At 54.2% G+C, this 20,078-nt stretch overlaps 2 protein-coding genes across 5 annotated transcripts; one reads left to right on the top strand and one right to left on the bottom strand.

The window, feature by feature from the left end:
- Positions 1–4: 4 nt before the first annotated feature.
- Positions 5–3,349, top strand: Snrnp25 (small nuclear ribonucleoprotein U11/U12 subunit 25). Of its 2 annotated transcripts, none has more exons than XM_048332219.1 (5): positions 5–228; positions 1,422–1,512; positions 1,707–1,812; positions 2,277–2,384; positions 2,634–2,928. In XM_048332219.1, the coding sequence occupies exons 1-4, from the start codon at positions 187–189 to the stop codon at positions 2,353–2,355; spliced, it is 318 nt and encodes a 105-aa protein (XP_048188176.1). In that variant the 5' UTR covers positions 5–186; the 3' UTR covers positions 2,356–2,384; positions 2,634–2,928. The 2 variants fall into 2 exon arrangements, with proteins under 2 accessions (XP_048188176.1, XP_048188174.1); XM_048332217.1 differs by lacking the exon at positions 2,634–2,928 and adding an exon at positions 2,991–3,349 and having other exon boundaries at positions 6–228; positions 2,277–2,351.
- Positions 1,727–17,905, bottom strand: Rhbdf1 (rhomboid 5 homolog 1). 3 transcript variants are annotated; one of them, XM_048332214.1, is made up of 18 exons: positions 17,784–17,905; positions 10,634–10,774; positions 10,382–10,512; positions 9,337–9,550; positions 8,740–8,949; positions 8,542–8,664; positions 8,313–8,470; positions 7,345–7,602; positions 7,119–7,230; positions 6,948–7,022; positions 6,705–6,866; positions 6,109–6,209; positions 5,907–5,970; positions 5,411–5,505; positions 5,122–5,197; positions 4,946–5,046; positions 4,694–4,847; positions 3,894–4,545 (listed from the first exon to the last, which is right to left on the bottom strand). In XM_048332214.1, the coding sequence occupies exons 2-18, from the start codon at positions 10,748–10,750 to the stop codon at positions 4,126–4,128; spliced, it is 2,571 nt and encodes an 856-aa protein (XP_048188171.1). In that variant the 5' UTR covers positions 10,751–10,774; positions 17,784–17,905; the 3' UTR covers positions 3,894–4,125. The 3 variants fall into 3 exon arrangements, with proteins under 3 accessions (XP_048188173.1, XP_048188171.1, XP_048188172.1); XM_048332215.1 differs by lacking the exon at positions 17,784–17,905 and adding an exon at positions 16,320–16,877; XM_048332216.1 differs by lacking the exons at positions 3,894–4,545; positions 17,784–17,905 and adding an exon at positions 1,727–1,854 and having other exon boundaries at positions 10,634–11,406.
- Positions 17,906–20,078: the final 2,173 nt, after the last annotated feature.

Consider the following 20,078-nt stretch of genomic DNA (forward strand, 5'->3'; position numbering starts at 1 on the left):
CAGTGCGCGTGCGTGCTCCTCCTTCCCTGGGCGAAGAGCAGCCGGGCTCTGGCCCGCGGATCCCGGCTCACAGCTCTGGCGGAAGTAGAAGCGGAAGCTGGGCTGGGGGCTCAGGAAGAGGATGAAGACGAGGAAGAGGCGCTGCCGCACTCAGAAGCCGTGGACGTGTTCCAGGAGGGTCTCGCCATGGTAGTGCAGGACCCGCTGCTCTGCGATCTTCCCATCCAGGTACGCACGAACGGGCCTGGCCTGAGCTGGCGCGCCCACACTCCCTCGTCTGGGGAATGCCTTTCTAACCAAGAGGCTTACAAGTCATAGCTGATGTAAAAACATCTACGGAAAAGATACCAAGATTTTAAATAAAGACCAACATCGCTGGGGTGTTGTTTTGTGTGTTTTTTTTCCAAAGCGTCTACGCTTTGACACAGTTTTGGCTGAATGTTTTGTTTTTAATCTTGCTTATCGTGGGTCTTTCTCCACACACCCCCTCCCTCCACACCCCCGCGGTCCTGGGGCTTGAACTCAGAGCCTGGGCACCGTCCCTGAGCTTCTTTTGCCCAAGGCTAGCTCTCTACCACTTGCGCCGCACTCAAAGGCCACTTCTGGCCTTTTCTGTTTATGTGGTACTGAGGAATGGAACCCGGGACTTTCATGCATGCTAGGCAAGCCCTCTACCACTAAGCCACATTCCCAGCCATTATCATGGATCTTGAAAAAGTTAAATTGTGTATGTGTGTGTCTAATGACAGGGTCAGACCTGGAACCTTTCGAATGCTAGGCAGTTGCTTTATCACTCAGCCCAACTTCTACTCTCTGAAAATGTTTTATTAAAACATGCACTAGCCAGCACAGTGGCTCACCCCTATAATCCTAGCTACTCAGGAGGCTGAGATCTGAGGATCGTCCTTCAAAGCCAGCCCAGGCAGGAAAGTCTGTAAGACTCTTATCTCCAAATAACCACCAGAAAACTGGAAGCCATGCTGTGCCTCCAAGTGGTAGAGTGCTAGCCTTGAGCAGAAAAAGCTCAGGGTCAGCACCCAGGCCCTGAGTTCAAGCCCCACAACCAACAACAATAAAACAAAAAAATTAAGAAAGAAAAAATACTATCATTACCAGTTTTTTTGCTATCTGGTCAATACCAGAACTGTCAGGACCAAAGTCCCAATTCAGCCCTATCCTTTTGTGGGCCCATTCTTGCTATTTCTTTGCCCCTTTCCCCAGACCCTCCTGCCACTTTGGAAATTACACATATATGTGGGTAAAGTGAAAGATTATGGTGCCGAAAAACTGGGAAACCCTAGTGACAAAGCCCCTTCCTACCCTTCATAATATGGGGCACTACTTTTGGAGCATTGTGAGCTTTTTGCTCTTTGGGGCAATAAAAAGAGACAGTTACCATCTCCACCTCTGGTGTTTTCTAGGTTACTCTCGAAGAGGTCAATTCACAGATAGCATTGGAATATGGCCAAGCAATGACAGTCCGAGTTTGCAAGATGGATGGAGAAGTAATGCGTGAGTGCTAGCCTCCTCCCTTTAGGCCTGAGTTTACACTTAAGCAAGATGTTGGGGGGTATGCCCAGCAGTACTAACAAACACATAGCCTCCCTGCCCAATAAATCAGAGCCACCAGGGTTCTGTTCCTGCCCCTGGTGCTCTGGCTATGGATGCCTACATGGTTCTTCTCCCACATGTATCAATGGTTGCAGCGGTGGTTGTAGTGCAGAATGCCACGGTCTTGGACCTGAAGAAGGCCATCCAGAGATATATGCGGCTCAAGCAGGAGCGTGAGGGAGGCATTCAGCACATCAGCTGGTGAGTGGAGCAGCAGCTTCTTCACTGTAACCAAGACTAGGGCTGGTGTGGGAAAAGAGGCAGCTTTCAGCTACCAGTGTGCACACCCAGGTTCTGTTATCAAGTAGTGACTGCAGTGATGAACCTTGGAGAGTAACGTCATCTTCACTTGGTGACACCTGAGGGTATTCGTGTGTCCAGAAGTTCTCTGGTTATGGATGGCATGCCTGTCAGTGTCACCCCTTCCTCCCCTCATCTGGGTGCTGTCAGCCCTAGGTCTCCTGTTGGATCAAGTGTCCTGTAGTTTCTTAGTAAAGTACACTGGCCCAGCTACCCCATACACCAACTCAACTTCAGCTGCCTCAGGCCCAGGAGGGGAATACAGCTGTCTTAGGTACATAGGGCTATGTACCTCAAGCCCTGGTGATCCCAGGTGCTCAGCTTACCTTGCTCAAAAGTAACATGTGGTTCAACTCTTGTTGCAGGTCATATGTGTGGAGAACATACCATCTGACCTCTGCAGGAGAGAAGCTCACAGAGGACAGGAAGAAGCTCCGAGAGTAAGTTTAGCCCCTGTCCCAAACTGTAGGGAAGCGTGGTTTGTTTGTTTTTTTGTTTTGTTTTGTTTTGTTTTTTGCCAGTCCTGGAGCTTGTACTCAGGGCCTGAGCACTGTCCCTGGCTTCTTTTTTTTCTTTTTTTTTTTTGCTCAAGGCTAGCACTCTGCCACTTGAGCCACAGCACCACTTCTGGCCTTTTCTATATATGTGGTGCTGAGGAATAGAACCCAGGGTTTCATGTATACAAGGCAAGCACTCTTGCCACTAGGCCATATCCCCAGCCCACATATGGTCTTTTGTCCTCCAACTTTTGCCAGAGGTTAACAACAGCAGGGTTCCAAGCTGGACTGACCCTCCCACAAGGAACTTTTTTGAGGCCCTCTCCACTAGAATGGTGGTCAGTGGTCAGACAAGCAACTCCAGGGATCCTGCTCCTGCTCAGCAGCAGTATCCCAGGGCTGTGCAGTACCTGGAAGAAGGGAGTGAGAGCAGATGTGGAGGGAAAGGCTGACCTACTAGAGCAGCCTGGCACAGAATGCCACACTTATCATCACTTGTCTTCCTTGTCTGTCATAAGCATTAGCTGAGGAGTCACAAACTATCCTTCCATAGGACAGACTCTACCTTTCCTTCTCTTTCAGTTACGGCGTCCGGAACCGGGATGAGGTTTCCTTCATCAAAAAGCTTAGGCAAAAGTAAGCCTCATATAAGGACATCTCTACTAACTGATGGCCAGACATTTCCCAGCATGATGGAGACCTCTTATCACTATCCTCACCATAAGAATATTTATTTGGCTGGCTGCCTCCCTGGTGTACCTACACAGCAATTATCAGCCTGAGCCCTGAGACTCAGAACCAACACAGGGCCAGCTTCTGTCCCTTCCTTTCCTAGGAACTAAGCCTGCCCTCTCCCTGGGCCTGAAGAGTTTGACACAAAATCAGATATTATATGGCTAGAGGTCTGGCCTAATGTGCAGAATAAACCTATTTGCTTCACATCTGGAGAAGTCAGAAGGCCATGGTAGCCTGGGGGGGGGGGGGGGGGGGAGCTGGACTTGCAAGAGGTCAGGACAGACAGCTGATATAAAGGAGTCCTGAAGTCTAACATGACACATCTGAGTTGGTGGCCCTAGCCCTAGCATGTTATCCTGACCTCCCCAGCAAAGAATTAAAGCAAAACTGACGTGCTTGTGCATGCATGCATCTCATGCATGTTGCAGGTGGGTAAAGACAGTGCATCTGGACTCAATGGAAAGGGGGGTGGCAAGGAGTGGCAGTGGGGTATGGGCAGAACATTTCCAGTTTGGGTGTGGAGAAATGAGACAGCACATCCCTGGGTCTGTGTCCCCACACTGGCTATCTGTCCCTCTAAGGCAGTGGACCAAGGTGTACCCATCTAGCTGAGGGGCTTCATTGGGAGATGAAAGGACCTGTGGCTGTATTGAATGCTTTGTCCCCTGAGGTGTATGTTGGAGGCCAGAATCCTGAAGGGCTTCCTACCCCATTCCCCAGCCAGAAACCAGGAAGAAGAAAACAACCCTGGTCATTAGTGGCAGCTAAAACGCTCCCGGTCCATTTATTGGCCACATGAGGTGGTCGTCAAAGGACTAGTTAAAAGTTTATCATGGGAACTATTATAATAAATGCCCAGCAATATAAGTAGTGGGACAGAAGTGAACAAGGCACTAGAGGTTTGCGTTCAGGAAATACATAGAGCAGGCAGGGACCTGTGGACCTGTGCGGCTGAGGTAGGTGTTGCCTCTGGCCCACAGCCTCAGTGGAGCTGAGCATCCAGCTCATACTTCTCGCAGAACTTGTCAGTGAAGGGGATGCAGGTGAGGAACTCGCACCACTCACAGCGGACGGGATAGAAGTAGAAGAGGACCACCAGGCCAGCCAGCAGGCACAGGAACACTGCTTGAAAGATTATGATTTGGCAGCGTTTTCGGTACAGGTCGAACTTGCCGAAGCTGATGTAGGGCAGGAAGGCAAAGGAAAGGAAGAGGCCGCTGATGAAGCCTGAGATGTGGGCGAAGTTGTCGATCCAGGGCAGCAGCCCAAAGGCAAAGAGGAAGAGCACCACAGCTAACAGCTTGAAGAAGGCACGCCAGGGTCTTGCCAGGATCTGCCAGCTCTGGAAAAGCTCCACGAAGAGACAGGCCAGGATTCCAAACTGGGAACCTGCAGGGCCCACCTAGGGGCATTGGCATTGACTGAATCAGGAGGGCTGTCTACCTTCCCATCCTGCCTCCCAAGAGGAGCCACATGGAGGAACCCCCGATCAACACTAGTAGAGTTCATAGGTGCACATAGAGGGTCCCCACCCTGGGTAGCAGCCTCACCTCTGCCCGGTATGGCAGGAAGATGGCACTAGCCAGGTTTCCAGTGACACCACTCAGCAAGTAGATGATGGCAATGCGGTGCCACCCTGCCAGCTTCTCCAGGTCACGCAGGACAGTCATTTGGAAGCAGACAGACACCAAGCAATGCAGGACCCTGTGGATGGGGGTACAAGTAAAATGTGACTTTACCACTTTCAGCCAGTCACTCCTGGGGCACCTACGACCACCCACCAAGCCCACAGTTTGACTTGCCCAGCGTGCAAGAAGAGAGAAAGCCACAGGCGGTAGAACTGATCAGGCACCTCAGGGTTGAGGAAAGGAAGGAGGCCGCACACATCATCCATGCAGTGCACCTGTGCAGAGTAGTTAATCAGCACCTGCTGTGGGGGACGTGCACACCTACACGCACGCACACCCGCAAGGCCTACCTGAGAGCAGAGTGTAGCCTCTTCATGGAAATAGCCCCTCATGAAGTCACAGTATTCACGGGAGGTGATCTCACACCTGGAGAGTCAGGCTAGGGTTTGGAGGGTGCCACCTTGCAGAAGGGGGCTGCTGGAGTCCAGGGACAGGCACTGTGCACACCACCCAGGCCCAGGTTTCAGCTGTACCACCCATACGCCTATACTGGCCCTCTCATCCCACACAGGCAGGAATCGGGTTTTCAGCTCCATGGCAGTGCCCAACCCCTAGGCCCTGCTGCACAGGTACACCTACCTGCCTTTGGTGCCGATGCAGCAGGGCCGGCCTGTTAGGACACAGTCCATGTGAGGATGGTTGGTATGGTTCCCAGCACTGTTTTTGGTGCAAATCTGGGTCACAAACAGGAGCAACTGGGGTCAGGGTCTCTCCCAGTCCTTGGCCATACGTCCCACTTGGTGTCAAGGCAAACAGGAACACTCACAGGGCAGGAAATAGGCTTCCTTGACTTGAGGCATACTGTCACACCCTAAGACTAAACTGGTCCATGTGCCAGACTAGAATATTTAGCCTCTCCCCCCACTCGCTCCTGCCATGTCTCCACCTAGTTCTCTTCCTCTGTCTTCTTGCCCAGAGAGGTAGATCTTGATGGGTAGGCTGGGCTAAGGCTGGGGACACAGCATCTAAAAACATGAGGTGGTCCCCTCCAGTGGGAATCTGGTATCATTAATGGTGATGGTCACCCCCCAACATGGCAAGTGTGACTCCCTAGCAGCCCCCTGCCCCAGCTCACCGGCCACTTGGTGATGTCTTCTGGCCACTCGTGTGGATCCTCGGAAGATGGTTCATCACATACCCTGCACGTACCCAGATGTGGTCAAAGCCTGCTCCATCCCCTGGCACTGGCACCCTCCTGCCCCAGCCAGCAAGGAAACACCCAGACCCCTCACAGAGGCAGAGACAAAGGCAGTAACAGGATGGCCAGCAGGACTGACCTGGGGTCTTGGTGGCAGACAGAGCCAAACTGCCTCTTGTGGCCAGCAAGGTCTGGGGCACTGGGATGGACTGGCCACTTCACCCACACTGCCAGGGTAGACTGGTGACACAGGATAGGCCTCTGGTCAGAGCATACCCCTTGCCCACTTCAATCAGAGCCATGTGGTGGCCCAGAGTCAGGAAATCAAAAGCAAAGCCACCAAGCTCCATGTGTCTTGCCCACTTAACCCTGGGAGCTTATACTGCAGAAATGTGTAGCATACAGGGAGAGATTCTGTTAAAGGAACAACAGCAGAATTCCTATGTAAGAACGGTCTCTTGAATTGGGAAACTGGTATTAACTATGCCACTTCTATATATAAGATGTAAAGTTTAAGTTCTGATAAGAGTACACCCAAACCGTGACCAAATCAAGAAGTCAAATGGTAATCCATACAGAACCCGGGAAGCACAGACATCAGGGTTAAGGAGGTGTGAAAGGAGACAGAGCCTCGTGTTGTGTGGTGCCAACAACCACAGTAAAGGAGAAGTCAGACAGCCTAATCTATAAGTGGTGCCTGGCACTGCAGACAAGGGTGAGAACTGGGGGACTCACCGAGCACTCCTCCTCGGAGGTCTGCACGCAGCCTGACCTGTCATTGCGTACGCAGCAGCCTGAGTGCTTCTCACGCTCCCGTGCAGCATGGATAAAGCTGTGTACCTGAGGGTCCTGGCGCATGCATGGTGAGAACTTGGCACCCAGGTGAATGAGGGCCTCCTGTGGGGAAGACCAGCAGCTATGGCCCTAGATTCCTGCCTACTAGGGTACTTCCAGGCTCACCCCCAGCCCTGCCCTCACCGAGCTGGGGCCAATCCAGAAGTTCTCTTGCTGCACATACTTGACATTCTCATAGACACCACGGTTCCGCAGTACCTGGCAGGCCAGAGGCAGAGTTTAGACCAGACTCCCAGAGGGCGTCCAGAGCTAGGACTCCAATCATCCAGGCCTGGGAAAAAGGCTAAGGCTCACCGAGTCCACTGTCTCATGCTGTGAGAAGCCCACAGGTGCAATGCCATAGATGCATACAGCTAGAATGGTGATGAGTGAGTGGACGAAGGTGAGCCAGTAGGTGAAGAAGGGCCTGTGGGGCAAAGTATCAATAGGGCACATCCCAAAGCAGAGCCCTAATCCTTCCCACAAGCTTCCACTGTAAGCCCAAGCTTTGCCCAACAGGAAGCACATTTCCCAGGCCTACCTGTGGTCATCCATGTCCTCGATCTGACGCTTGACGTAGCTGTCAATGCGCTTGCGGTAGGTGCGATTGGTGAGCCGACCCACCATGCCCAGCCCATAGGGTCGTTTCTCCCTGGCGAAGAGCTTGCGCACAGGCACGGCAATGCGCTGGCCCCTCCTGGGCCCTACAGTGCTCACTACCTCCTGCCGAAGTCTCACCTTGGGCTGTGGAGCCAGTGTGCCACCCTCCTTATGCTTCCGCCAGCCTCGCTCCAGTGGCCTGGAGAAAGCCAATGGCATAGTTCACCTGCCCAGACCCCACCCACCTGTTGCAGTCCCTCCTGGGTGGAACCAGGTTCCTGCCCACTGCTGTGAGAGCACAGGGCAAGCTGTTCAACCTTAGCCTCTTCCTACTGGTGAAAAGGCAGCACTCCCCACTTCAGGACAGCAGGAAGGGAACTAGGACCCACTAGAGGTTCTGCCCCTCAGCATTAATTAGGTCAGCCCCTCCTCCCCACTGAAGATGTTGAATCCTTGGGCTACAGGAGTTTCCTAGGTGGGCAGTCCATGCTAGAATCATGCGTAACCCTGGGTTCTCCACACACAGTGCCCAGACCAGTTTTCTAGGCAATGAAGCCATGAATGCTGGAGCATCTCTCCCAATAGTCAAAGGGCTCCCAATGGGACAAAAGTTCGCCTTCTAAGCTGGGCACCAGTGGCCCATTCCTATAATCCCAGCTACTCAGGAGGGTGAGATCTGAGGATCATGGTTAGAAGGCAGCACAGACAGGAAAGTCTGTGAGACTCATCTCCAATGAACCACCAGAAAACCAGAAGTGGTGCCGTGGCTCTAAGTGGTAGAGCACTAGCGTTGAGCAAAGGAGCTCAGGGACAGCACCCAGGCCCAGAATTCAAGACCCAGGACCAACACCAAAAAAGTTAAAAAAATAAGTTTGCCTCCTAGACCCATCACCCGCCTGCTGCACTCACAGCATCAAATGGCTTCTCTCAAGCTCAGTGCGGCCTAGGGCCCCACCGGTGAGGTCTGCTTGCTCCAAGGCTTTCTCCCAGTCCTTGAGTGCTGCCTCTGAAGGAGACTCAAACACCTCATCTGGGTATGTGGACAGCTCCTCATGAAGGACACCTTCCTGAGCAAACACAGGCTGTTAGGGTGGATCCAGAGATACAGGAGGTGAGGGAAGCCACCGGCAGTTCTTACCCGAGCAAAGAAGGAGGTGTCCAGCTCATCAGGGAAATCTGCTGTGTCCTCCTCCAGGAAGCTGGCCGGAGTGAAGCTGCGACGCTGTGCCCGGCGCAGTGTGCCATCCCTAACCGAACGGCCCTAAGGGCAAGGAGGTCACCATGGGACCTGGCTGCTGTGTCAGCCCCCAGCTCAGTCCTTGGCCCAGACACCAACCTTCACCAGTGCTGCAGCTGCCCGGAAGCTCATCTTGGCCACAGACTCGCGCTTTCGCCGCCGAGGGAACCGATTGAAACCTGAGCGGGAACTGGAGAAGGAGCAGAGGGAGGCAGCTCCAGGTGTGATGGGAGTATGTGGGGCACTCAGGCCATCAGCAGTGTCATCTGCCATGCGGAAGGCCCGGCCTCGGGCCAAAGGGTCAATGATCTAGTGAAGGCCAGGAGAGAAGATGGGTCATTACCAAGTGCCTCTGAGAGGCTCATTCCTTTTATGGAAAGTGTAATGGTGCTCCTCTCACTGCTCACAGGCCCTGTGAACAGCTACGTGAGGATTACTCTGACCCAGAGCACCAAGAAGGTTCCCTCTCCCTCTCCCCTTGCACTGCTGGTTAATATGAGATGTCCTCCTATCCAGCTCGTCCTGATACAGACACAGATCCCTCTTCCCTCTCAAGTTCCTCTCCTAGGAGTCTAGCTGCCTTCTTTCCCAACAGTCCCCATGCTACAGAGCCTTTTCTGCTCGGGCTGGCTGCCCCTCACCCCACCCAGGAGAGTGGCATGAAAAGCTTATGGAGGGCAACAGGAGCAAGCACACCTTCTGCATGCCCAGCTGGCTTGGGCCCACGTACAGTGGGGGTGGGGTCTCCGTGCTAGTCAGGGATGCGTTGTCTTGGCTCGGCAGGTCCAGCTCCCGGATGACCTGGGGCTTCAGCTTCCCATACCGCTGGCTGCAGTGCCGGATGCTCTTGCGCTGCCATTTCTGGGTACTGTCACTGTCCTTGCTCACTCCAAACCAGTCAGCTGTCCCCCTGACAAAGGAAGATCTTAGCAAAGGGCTGTTAGAGCTCTCCTATTCCTAGGCATGGGCCTCAGAAGCCAACCTCCTGGGCAGCATGCCCTGCTCCAGGCCTTCATTCAAACTAAGACCAGTGTCAATGGAGAGGGCATAATTACAAAGACAAGTGGATTCCAGCCCTAGCCAACCCTGGCTCACTTGGATTCCTACCAGATCATCCTATAGGTCAACGCTCAGTGGCGTTTCTCACAGGCCCACTTCCTACCCTGAGTCCAGAGAGAGAACTCAGCCTGACAGCAGCCATAACCAAGGACACCACAGAGCACATACCCCCAGAGTTGCAGGCTCAGGCAGGCTGCCCATAGTCTTTGGACATGCAAACAAAAATATTGCCATCATTTGCTGTTAGAGCCCCAGGAAATGTCATCCATTCATGCTGTATAACATGCACATGCCAGCAAACACCAACACACTCATGATCTGCCTAAAGTACCTGAGCAGGGACCAAGAGAGAGACTGGTGCTGTGGGGGGACCCTGTGAGCAGCCCAGGGGCCCAAGAGGGGCAGAGTGTGGACACGCCCAAAGTGCACCTGTCGGCTGTGAGGGGCCAGAGCATTAGTGTTGGGGAGACAGAATGAGGTCAAGGCAGGCAGAGGATGGCATAGTACAGTCAGTCCCAAGAACAAGAAAAGGGGAGAGTAATATGGGGACTAAGACAAGGAGAAAACTGAAACAAGATGGGCACCTGAACCATACTCAGCCCTAATATCCAAAGGGTGCCCCCTGCACCTCTGTCCTTGTAAACCCCACCCCCTGGACATAGAGTGGCCAGGGCTATGATACCTGCGGATGGTCTGCGTGATCGACGTCTGTCGCTGTAGCACAGGCCGCCGAGGCTCATGGTGGGGGGAGGAGACATGGGCCGTCTCAGCTGGCATGCTCACACTCCGTAGGAAAACCTGGCGCCTCAGGGGCTACACAAGGAAATCACTGAGGAGCCTGGACAGAGCTGACCCACAGCCCTTGCCAGCCAGAGCCTGGGCAGGCAGCCTACCTGCAGGAAGCCACCAGCCAGGACCTGGGCAGTCGACCTACCTGCAGGAAGCTGGGCTCCTCTGCTGCTGGAGGCACCACAGCCGGAATGTCCAGCTTGAGCCATGGAGGCTTCTTACGCTGCAGACTGCTCGTGCTGTCCCTCCGGGCCTCACTCATGATTCCAGGAGGAGCAAGGCAGGCCTGCAGGTATCAAGTGCTGTTCAGTAACAACAACCCTGACAAGTCTGAAGCTGTAATGGGCCCAGGCCAGGAGTAGGGAGAAGCAATGATGAACGCTACAGAGCACTAACATGCTCTGTGCCTGCCTTAACCTCCTTAGGCCTCATCTCAGACAAGTAGCCTTGGTATATCAATGAGTATGGGTTTCCAAGGAGTCAGTCACTAAAAATGCTTAGGATGCTTCATTTTTCCCACAACACCACCCAACCCCCACTGCAGACATGCTACCTTCCAACAGATCTCAAATTGCTGTCAGGCACAGGTGGCTGACACCTATCATTCTAGGTACCTGAGGCTGAGATAGGGTTGGACCATAGTTCAAAGCCAGCTGGGCAAAAAAGTTCATAAGACCTCTTAACCAAATGTTGGATGACTCTCCCTAGCCATGTACGAAGTATTAAATAGGCAGGCAGGTGGTGGTCCAGGGACACACTCAGGCAGGAAGCAGTACCCTACCTCAAAATATCCAGAGTAAAAAAGGACTGAAGGCAGAATCAGCAGCATAGCACCCACCTAGCAAGCACAAGGGAGTTCAAACCCACATGCACATCCCAAAAAATCTTGACTTTATCACTTAAACACATCAACTCTGTGTGTGTGTCAGAAAGTGAGAGACAGGGCTGGGGATATAGCCTAGTGGCAAGAGTGCCTGCCTCGGATACACGAGGCCCTAGGTTCGATTCCCCAGCACCACATATACAGAAAACGGCCAGAAGCGGCGCTGTGGCTCAAGTGGCAGAGTGCTAGCCTTGAGCGGGAAGAAGCCAGGGACAGTGCTCAGGCCCTGAGTCCAAGGCCCAGGACTGGCCAAAAAAAAAAAGAGAAAGTGAGAGACAGAGAGAGACCGAGAGAGAGAGAGAGAGAGACCGAGAGAGAGAGAGAGAGAGAGAGAGAGACTGTCAGTCAGTCCTGGGGCTTGAACTCAGGACCTGGGTGCTGTACCTGAGGCTTTTTTGCTTAAAGCTAGTTCTCTCTCACTTGAGCCACAGCTCTACTTCTGGCTTTTGAGGGGCTAATTGGAGATAAGAGTTTCACAAATGTTCCTGCCCAGGCTGGTTTCAAAGCATGATCCTCAGATCTCAGCCTCCTGAGTATGATTGCTTTATTTTGACCATGCTTGATCAAAACAGAATATAATACATCCTCAAATTGCTGGGCACCAGTGGCTCACACCTGTAATCCTAGCTACTCAGGAGGCTAAGCGGTGAGGATAGCAGCTCAAAGCTAGCCCGACCAGAAAAGTTCCCAGGAGCCTCTTATCTCCAATTAACCACTCAAAAACTGGAAGTGGTGCTGTGGCTCAAATGGTAGAGCTCTAGCCTGAGCAGAAAGAGGCTCAGGGGACAGTGCCAGGACCCTGAGTTCAAGCTCACAACCCAAAACCTCAATTAAGGCAGGCTTACTGTAAACCTATAAAAGTTTTGAGCATATACTACCAACAATACACTGGTTGAGAACCAAGCTCCGACCCTCCTGGACCTTAGAGGAGACATTTAGAGTTTATATAACACTAACCCTATAAATAAGTAAATGTACATATATGCTCTATGTGGTAGGGAAAAAGAACAGCAAATTAAAATTGCTTGGTGGGGTCTAGTGAGGCCCCCTGTGACATGTCAGCAGGGAAGAGGCTTCGGGGAGTGAGGACTGAGCACATCTGGGATGTGGGGCCACAGGCACAAAGGAGCACAAGGACCAGGCCTGTGGGAGCTTAAGGCTCCAGCCCATTGGCCCCACACCTCGGCCTCTTACCCTCAGGTGGCAGCATGCACCCAGAAGTGGCTGTGAGGCTGTTTAGGCAGATGGGGAGCCTGCCTGGCACCACCCTGACCACCAGAGAACCCAGATTTCCCACAGGTACAGGAAAAGACCCAGCACACTGGGGTGCCACAGCCATGGGCACCATCATGGCTTCCTTGGGATTCTTACAAAGGGTGCTCATGGCATCTCTGCACGCATTCCTCCCGGGAGCTACAGGGTCTGGACAAAGTAGAGGCAAGGTTGGTAGATCCTCTGAGCACCAGCGACCAAACAGGACAGAGACCCCAGCACTTCACGAAGGGACAGAAGCTAGTCTGCCTTCAATCGACCAAACGGAGAGGCTGGTTCTACTACATACACACCAGTCACATGACCTGGCTAGACTCTATCTTCTCACCTAGAAAATGACCCATGCTATTAATAAGGCTGTTACATAGCCCAGAGAGGAACAGGGTCAAGAGTGCAAACAGGAGACCCTGCTGGGAGTCCACAGGTTGAGTGGTGGAGGCCAGCTGGGGTGCAAGCAGTCTTAGCAAATGGATTCATACACCCATTATCCTTTGTGGCTCCAGCAACACAGCCTGTCTACCTTCCTCTCTCACAACCCTGAACATGCATTCTCCCCAACTTCCTGTGTGTTTGAGAACTTGCTCCTCAGTCAAGCTGCCCCATCCAACAGGCATTCCCGTGCCCCAACAGAGTGGCATAAGACAGTCCCCATGAGCAGTGAGCATGGTGGTTCCTGAAGCAGATGACCCCCAGCTGGGCCTTCAAGGAGTCACTTTCCAGCATGAATGAGATCATGAAAAGCTCCCAAAATGGGGAGAAGGGCTGAGAGCTGTATAGTGAACCCAACCTCTATCCTCCGCCCCTGCCAGATCACCTAAGGTCACCCTTCACCCGAATCCCTCCTTCTGGGGTAAAGGAAGGAGACACAAGAGAACTCACATTGCTCTAGATCTAAGAGCAAGATGAGGACACCTACCCTGCCATTAGTGCTGTCTCCAGCCTGTCCCATCACTGCGTACCCTGTTCCTTATGTACCCTGTTCCTTACGTGAGCCTCAAGTTAGCTGGAGTCACAAAGCATGGGGGAAGGGCAGACCCAGGCAGGACAAAGTATCTGGGCCAAGGAACAGCACTGCTTGCCCACAGTAGCTCAGTGTCCAGGCCTTCCCCAGGCACACAGTGGTCTCTTGTTCCCTGGCAGCCCCAAGGACTCTTCCACTCTGCTGGGCCCATAGTATGGAGGAGGGCCCTGGAAGGCCTGTCTGCCTGGGGTCACACAGCTGAGTCACTCCAGCGGCATCAAGAGACACCCAAATGGGCAGCCAGCATGAAGAAATGCAAAGTGCTGGGAGCAACCCTAAGGACAAGACTAAGTCAGGAGCAGCATGGGACAGTGGTGCCTTTCAAGTGCTCCGAGCAGCCCAGAAGACAAAGGGATGAGGAGCATCAAGGAGTCCACTCTGGAGACCGCAGTGCAGAGGTGGGAGCTGCAGGAGCTGTCACAGAAGACAACTTCATGGGGACACCAGAGTCGTGCTGACTAAGTTCTGCTGTAGAACACCAGGGACATACTAGGCAATCACTGTACAAGAGCTGAGAGTGGGGAGAGCCTGGCCAAAATGCTATCCCCATAACCTATCTGTCTCCACCTGCAATGCTGGATGGGTCTTGGTTTTGTGAAAGATCACAGGTGGTGACAGTGCCTGGTACATAGTGGGTGCTCACTGAGTGGAGCTGGCTCAACAACAGAAACGGTGCTGCCTGCAGGCACGTGGGAGTTCTCTGAGGGGAGAAGGAAGGCAGCCAAAGCTGCAGGTGGAAGCTAGGGGTATGAGAGGGCCTTAGAGTATAAGGACCTCACAGTGGAACCCTTCAAAGGTGTGGAGTTCAGTAAGAGGCAGCCATGCCAGTCACCAGTGGCGTCACACATACGTGAGGATCTTGGCTCAAAGCCAGCCCATGCAGTAAAAGTCCATGAGACTCTTATCTCCAATTAACCACCAAAAGGCCAGAAATGGAGCTGTGGCTCAAGTGGTAGCATGCCCAGGACGGTGCCCAGACCCTGAGTTCAAACTCCAGGACTAGCACACATACAAACACACACGAAAAGAAAAGAAACGGAAAAAGAAAAAGAAAAAAAGGGGCAGCTAAGAAACACTGGAACATGTTAGCCACTGCCAGTGTGAAGCCACATCCCTAGTGTCAGCCAAAGCCACTGCTATTCTCTGCTTTGTCCCCACTCATACCCTGGTCTCTGACCCTCTATTTTTTTCTTCCATCCTGGTGCTCAGCCTCAGTCCTCCCTGGGTGAGGAGATCACTAGCTCTGTAGCCTAGATTCCAGTTCTTTACCACGTGCTACTGTGTGGTGAAGGGAAAGTTTCCTAGCTTCTCTGTCTCCTTGCCTCATCTGTGAGCATCATCATGTTGAGACTCCCTTTGCAAACCATAAAGCACTCTTCAGTCCTCAAAGAACTCCTCAGTCCTCTATTTCGCTATGAGAGAACCAAGTTTCCACATGCAATAGGGAAGCCGATATCAAGCCACAGCCTTCACAGCACCTTCTCCCTCCTCTCAGAACACACCAGACCCTATGTCCAGACCTGCCTCCCATGTCCCTATCATCTGACACTATGCCAGAGCGGCATGTAGGGGGCCAGTAACTCTGTGAGAGAAGTCACTGAGGCCATGACAGAAGTCCTGCCAATGACACTCTGGGCCCTGACATGCAAGGTGGTGCACAAGGGAGGCGAGGGGGGTCAGCTATAGGGAGGAGGGACATTATTCCATGGTCCAGCTAGCATGGCCCAGGGATCACTGATGGCTAGAGTCAAGGCTCCTGACAAAGTTTGGACTGGCTAGAGAGACATACCTGGAGGGTGCAGGTCAAGGTTCATTGAGGTGAGGGGACCTGTCCAGGACACCAGAGCCAAAAGAAGTAAGAACAAGGACTTAGCTGTATCGTCTTCTGGGTGTCAGCTACCTGCTAAACTGGATACTTGTGTGGCCCAGCTGGGTACCAGGAGTTAAGTGACAGCACGTTCCCCTGATGGCAGGGAACACCCCACACACCTGATAGCAGCAGGTAAGCAACCTCATCACAGGTCAGAGCTTCCAGAAATGCCCTTAACTAATCTCACAAACTGCTTCCTGGTGCCTAGCAACACTTCCTACTAGAAGCAGAGTAAGACTGAATGAGCTCCTGGAGGGAAAACTGAGTCAGCAAAATGGCTTCCATCATCAAGAACCTAGCACACCTCCTTCAAACCTGGTTCTAGGCAGGCCTGGTGGTACAAGCCTGTAATCCCAGCACTCAGGAGGCTCAGGAAGTATCATGAGTCCCAGGCCAGCCTAAGCTACATAGCAAAACACTATCTAAAACAAACAAAAATAAATAAATAAAAGGGTCCTAACTACCTTGTGTCCATCTTACAGATGAACTAAGAACTCAGACAGGCCTGTCACTGCCTGAGGTCAAATAACCTCAAGGGACTTAGGACCACAGCCAGGTGGACCAGGTCAGCAGGCCAGCCTCCATGTGATGGCTACTGCTAACACTCCCCCGGGGAAGCTCAGCTCAGCCAGGAAGGACCAGGTCAGCGGACCAGCCTTGAGGTGATGGCTTCTACTAACACTCCTAGAGCAGCTCAGCTCAGCCAGGAAGAGTACCTCATAAAGACAACACAGAAAACACACAGAAGCCAAGGACTCCAAGCTGGGGGAAAAAGTCTAACCCACCAGAGACACTGTGATGGGAAGGGGCTAGGGCCTCACAGGACCAAGTGATGGTCCTGAGGAACAGCTACAACTGGAAAGATCCTAGGGGAGGGCCCTAAAAAGCAAGGGAGACTGGGGGGATTCCTCTGAACCAGAGAGCCCCCAGAAAGCCAGTTTAGTTCTCCAGGAAGGGCACAGGGCCGCTGGGTCCCAGGTGCTGGCCTGCCCAGGGAGCTGCAGAGGGCCTGGGAAGGAGCCCAAGAAACACTGCCTTCAATGTAGATCCACCACACCCACTGGTCCTGGCCCCAGCTTGCCAGTGGCAGAGGGCTCAGCACCAGAGACCCTTTCAGCCATTTCAGCTGCTGAGCACAGGAGTCTCCTCCCTTAAGTAGGGGCTGGGGGTTGGACTTGTCTCATGGAAGTGGGGAGAACCAGCCTGGGACTGTCCAGGCTTCTGGCTGGGCTAAACCTGAAAAGCCAGTTTCATCCTTGAATCTTCTCCCACTCCAACATGGGGAGTGGGAGGGCTTTCCCAGTGATGCAGGCCTCACCCACCCCCAATGACTGACAGACACACCCACACACCCACTGCACTCCACATGCAGGACTAGACCACCCCCAACAACAGACACAGATGACAGAGAGGGAGGGGGGGAGAGGAAAAGAGGGGGAAGAGAAAGGGAGAGAGGGGGAGAGGGGGAAGAGAGGGAGAGAGGAAGAGAGAGGAAGAGGGGGGAGAAAAAGGGAGAGGGAAGAGAGGGGGAAGAGAAAGGGAGAGAGGGAAAGAGAGAGTGACAGAGAGGGAAAGAGAGGAGGAGAGGGGAGAGAGGGGGAGGGAGGGAGAAAGGGATATGGGGAGAGGGAGAGGAGGGAGTGGAGAGAGGGAGGGGGAGAGGGAGAGAGGGAAAGAGAGGTGGGAGAGAGGGGGAGGGAGAGGAGGAAGAGGAAAAGAGGGGGAGGGAGGGAGAACACCCGCTGCGCTGCCAGAAGTAAAACGGTCCGGCCGCCTGGCGGTGCCCAGCCCTAGCCCCGGCTCCGCCAGCAACCCCGGGCGGACGCCCTGGCCGCGCCCAGAGCCGGGCCAGCCGGAGGGCCGGCTTCGTGGGCCCCTAGCCCCAGGCGGGAGCCGAAGCGGAAGCGGCTCGTCCACCCTAGACGTCCAGCGTCGACCGGCGGGAGGCGGGGCCGAGAGGCGGAGGGAGGGCCCGGGAGGGCCGCCCGGCTCCACCCGCGGTCCAGGGCGACCGGGGCCCGGACGCGTCCCGCCCCCGACCTCCCTCCAGGGTGGCCAGAAAGGGGACTGGGGGCCTCCGGAACGCGGCTGCCGGCCCAGCGGTTGCGGGAACCGAGCCGGGCCCGGCCGCACCGCCAGGACGTGGGCGCTCGGGAAACTCCGCCGACAAAGTCAGCGGCCGGAGCAGGCACGGCCGGACTCTGGTTCAGAAACCCGCCCGCCCGGAGGCCCGCGCCGGCGCCACTCACCGCTACCGCCGCCTCCCGGGGTCTTCGAGGGGCGTCTGCAGGGGCTGCTTGGGGCCGCCGTGGCCGGGAGGGCGCCCGCGCCGAGTCCCAGGCCGCGCCCGCGCGCCGGCCCGGCCCGCCCGGGAATGCCGCGGAGCGAGGGGCGTGCGCGCCGGGGCAGGCCGGCCGGGTGGAGGCCGCGCTGACTCAGGGCTTAGGAATGCGCCCGCCCGCCGGCCGGCCCGCGGCGCCTCCTCCGGGGAGCCCGCCCGCCGAGTTCTCCCCCCCCCCCCCCCACCCCGCAGCCCGCGGCCCGGCCCCGCGGCGCCGCCTCCGAGGAGCCTGCCCGCCGCACTCCGGCCGACACCTTCACGAAGCCCTGGGCCCGTGTCGCCTGGGCCCTTCAGGAGATCCAACCTCAGCTCTAGGCTTCCCATCCTCCCTGACTCCAGAGCGAGTCGGTCTGTCTGTCTCTCTCTCTCTCTTCCCCCCTCCCTCTCTCTCTCTCCCTCTCTTCCCCCCCCCCCCAACACACAGAGAAAACAAATAGAAGGTGAACTCCGTGAGCACTTACTTTCCTCACACACACTCACAGGCACACTCCTGATCATGCACACTGTGAGCACCCTCATGGACTCAGGGCTCCCTCCTTCTCCCCACCTGCTCCTAGACCTTCTGAGTAGTGAGGTAGCACAGCAGCCACTCTGCTCTTCCCTCTGCCTCAGTGCTCAACCATCAGCACAGGTAGACTCTGCACAGAAAGATGCACATAAAAGGACTCATCCAGCTTTCAGCTGAGGCTGCTAATAGCAGGACTATCCAGGGGTTAAGTGGAACCCAGCTTCCCCTCTGCGTACTGGCTCTTGAAATCTCCCTTCTGGCCTCAGAAGTCTACAACTACGGCCTAGTGGTAGAGTGCTTGCCTCATATACATGAAGAAGCCCTGGGTTCGATTCCTCAGCACCACATATATAGAAAAAAGCCAGAAGTGGTGCTGTGGCTCAAGTGGTAGGGTGCTAGCCTTGAGCAAAAAGAAGCCAGGGACAACACCTAGGCCTCAAGTTCAAGCCCCATGACTGACAAAACAACAACAACAACAAAAAAAAACCTGTATCCAGTTGCCAACTGCAGACCATGGTCTGAAAATAAAATGGGCTATGTAAACGAAATATGGCAATAGGTCTCAGAACCTGGACAAGGTACACAGTCCTGTTTGCATCCTTGACCATACTCTAGGACAGGGTGACTGCTTATGAATACAGTGTTAGCACTGCCCTAGCCTCAGGTCCTCAGCTCCTCCCACTAGACCCCAGATGAGCCACTCTGGCTCACTACCTACCTACTTCCCCTTTACCCACAGAGAGAGAGCTGCCACCTGGATAAGGTGCAGATGCCATGTAGCTCCCTCTCCCTTGGGAACTAAGGCCCCACTAATAAACCTCCTAATGAACCTTCTTCTGTCTATGATTATCTCCGCACGGTCCTCTGGGATGGCCGGGACATATCCTTTCACACAGTTCTTACACAGAGGGAGACTTGGAAGCAGGGGGTAGGGGGTGTCACTAAAAGGACAAGGGTGGCTGCTGATAGTTTGGGGACCTGAGGTGAGAGGAAACAGATAGTTAGGCCTCCTGAACCATCATATGCCTACATGAATCCTATGCCAGGCCCGCAAATGGGACGGTCTCCATGCCTAGCATTCTTAACCCCTGCCAGGGATAAGCTGCTGGCCCTGCAAGACCTGAATGCCTAGACTAGGATGGCTGGGCCAGCAGTGCTATCACTTCTGGAAAACTAGGGGCATGCCACAGTGGGGCTTCTGATATGTGTGGGTCCCCTCTGCAGTGGACACTGTCAAGTGCCATCCAGACCTGAGACCTAGAGACCTACCTCTTGCTGCCAGGAGCACAAGCTGAAACTGGCTCACAGTTTCTACAGGCATACCCTGACCCAGGAGTCACCTTATTGGAAGCATTCCATTGAGAAAAATGATCTACATTCAGTGGCAAGAAAGTGGCTCCTGAGAGTTCATCCCTCTCTTGACACTGCAGTTGCCAAGCTCCAGGAGTTTCTGTAGCAGTCCCTTTTACAAACCCTGTTGCCTACCACAGGTATCTCTACCAGGTGCATGCTTCTTGCAGGTAAGTCTCTGTCAGTGGACCTTAAGCATCCTGGTCTCCTGAATATGGCTATCAGAGCAGAAGGAGCAGAGGAGAGCAGACAAACACGTGTACCCAGTCTATATGGACACATCCTTCCTCATACATGCTCTCTGCTTCATGCCAGCCTTACTGCTCTGGGGTGGAAGAGGCCCAA

The sequence above is a fragment of the Perognathus longimembris genome, chromosome 23 (genome assembly GCF_023159225.1).
Source record: "Perognathus longimembris pacificus isolate PPM17 chromosome 23, ASM2315922v1, whole genome shotgun sequence".
Taxonomy (NCBI): domain Eukaryota; kingdom Metazoa; phylum Chordata; class Mammalia; order Rodentia; family Heteromyidae; genus Perognathus; species Perognathus longimembris.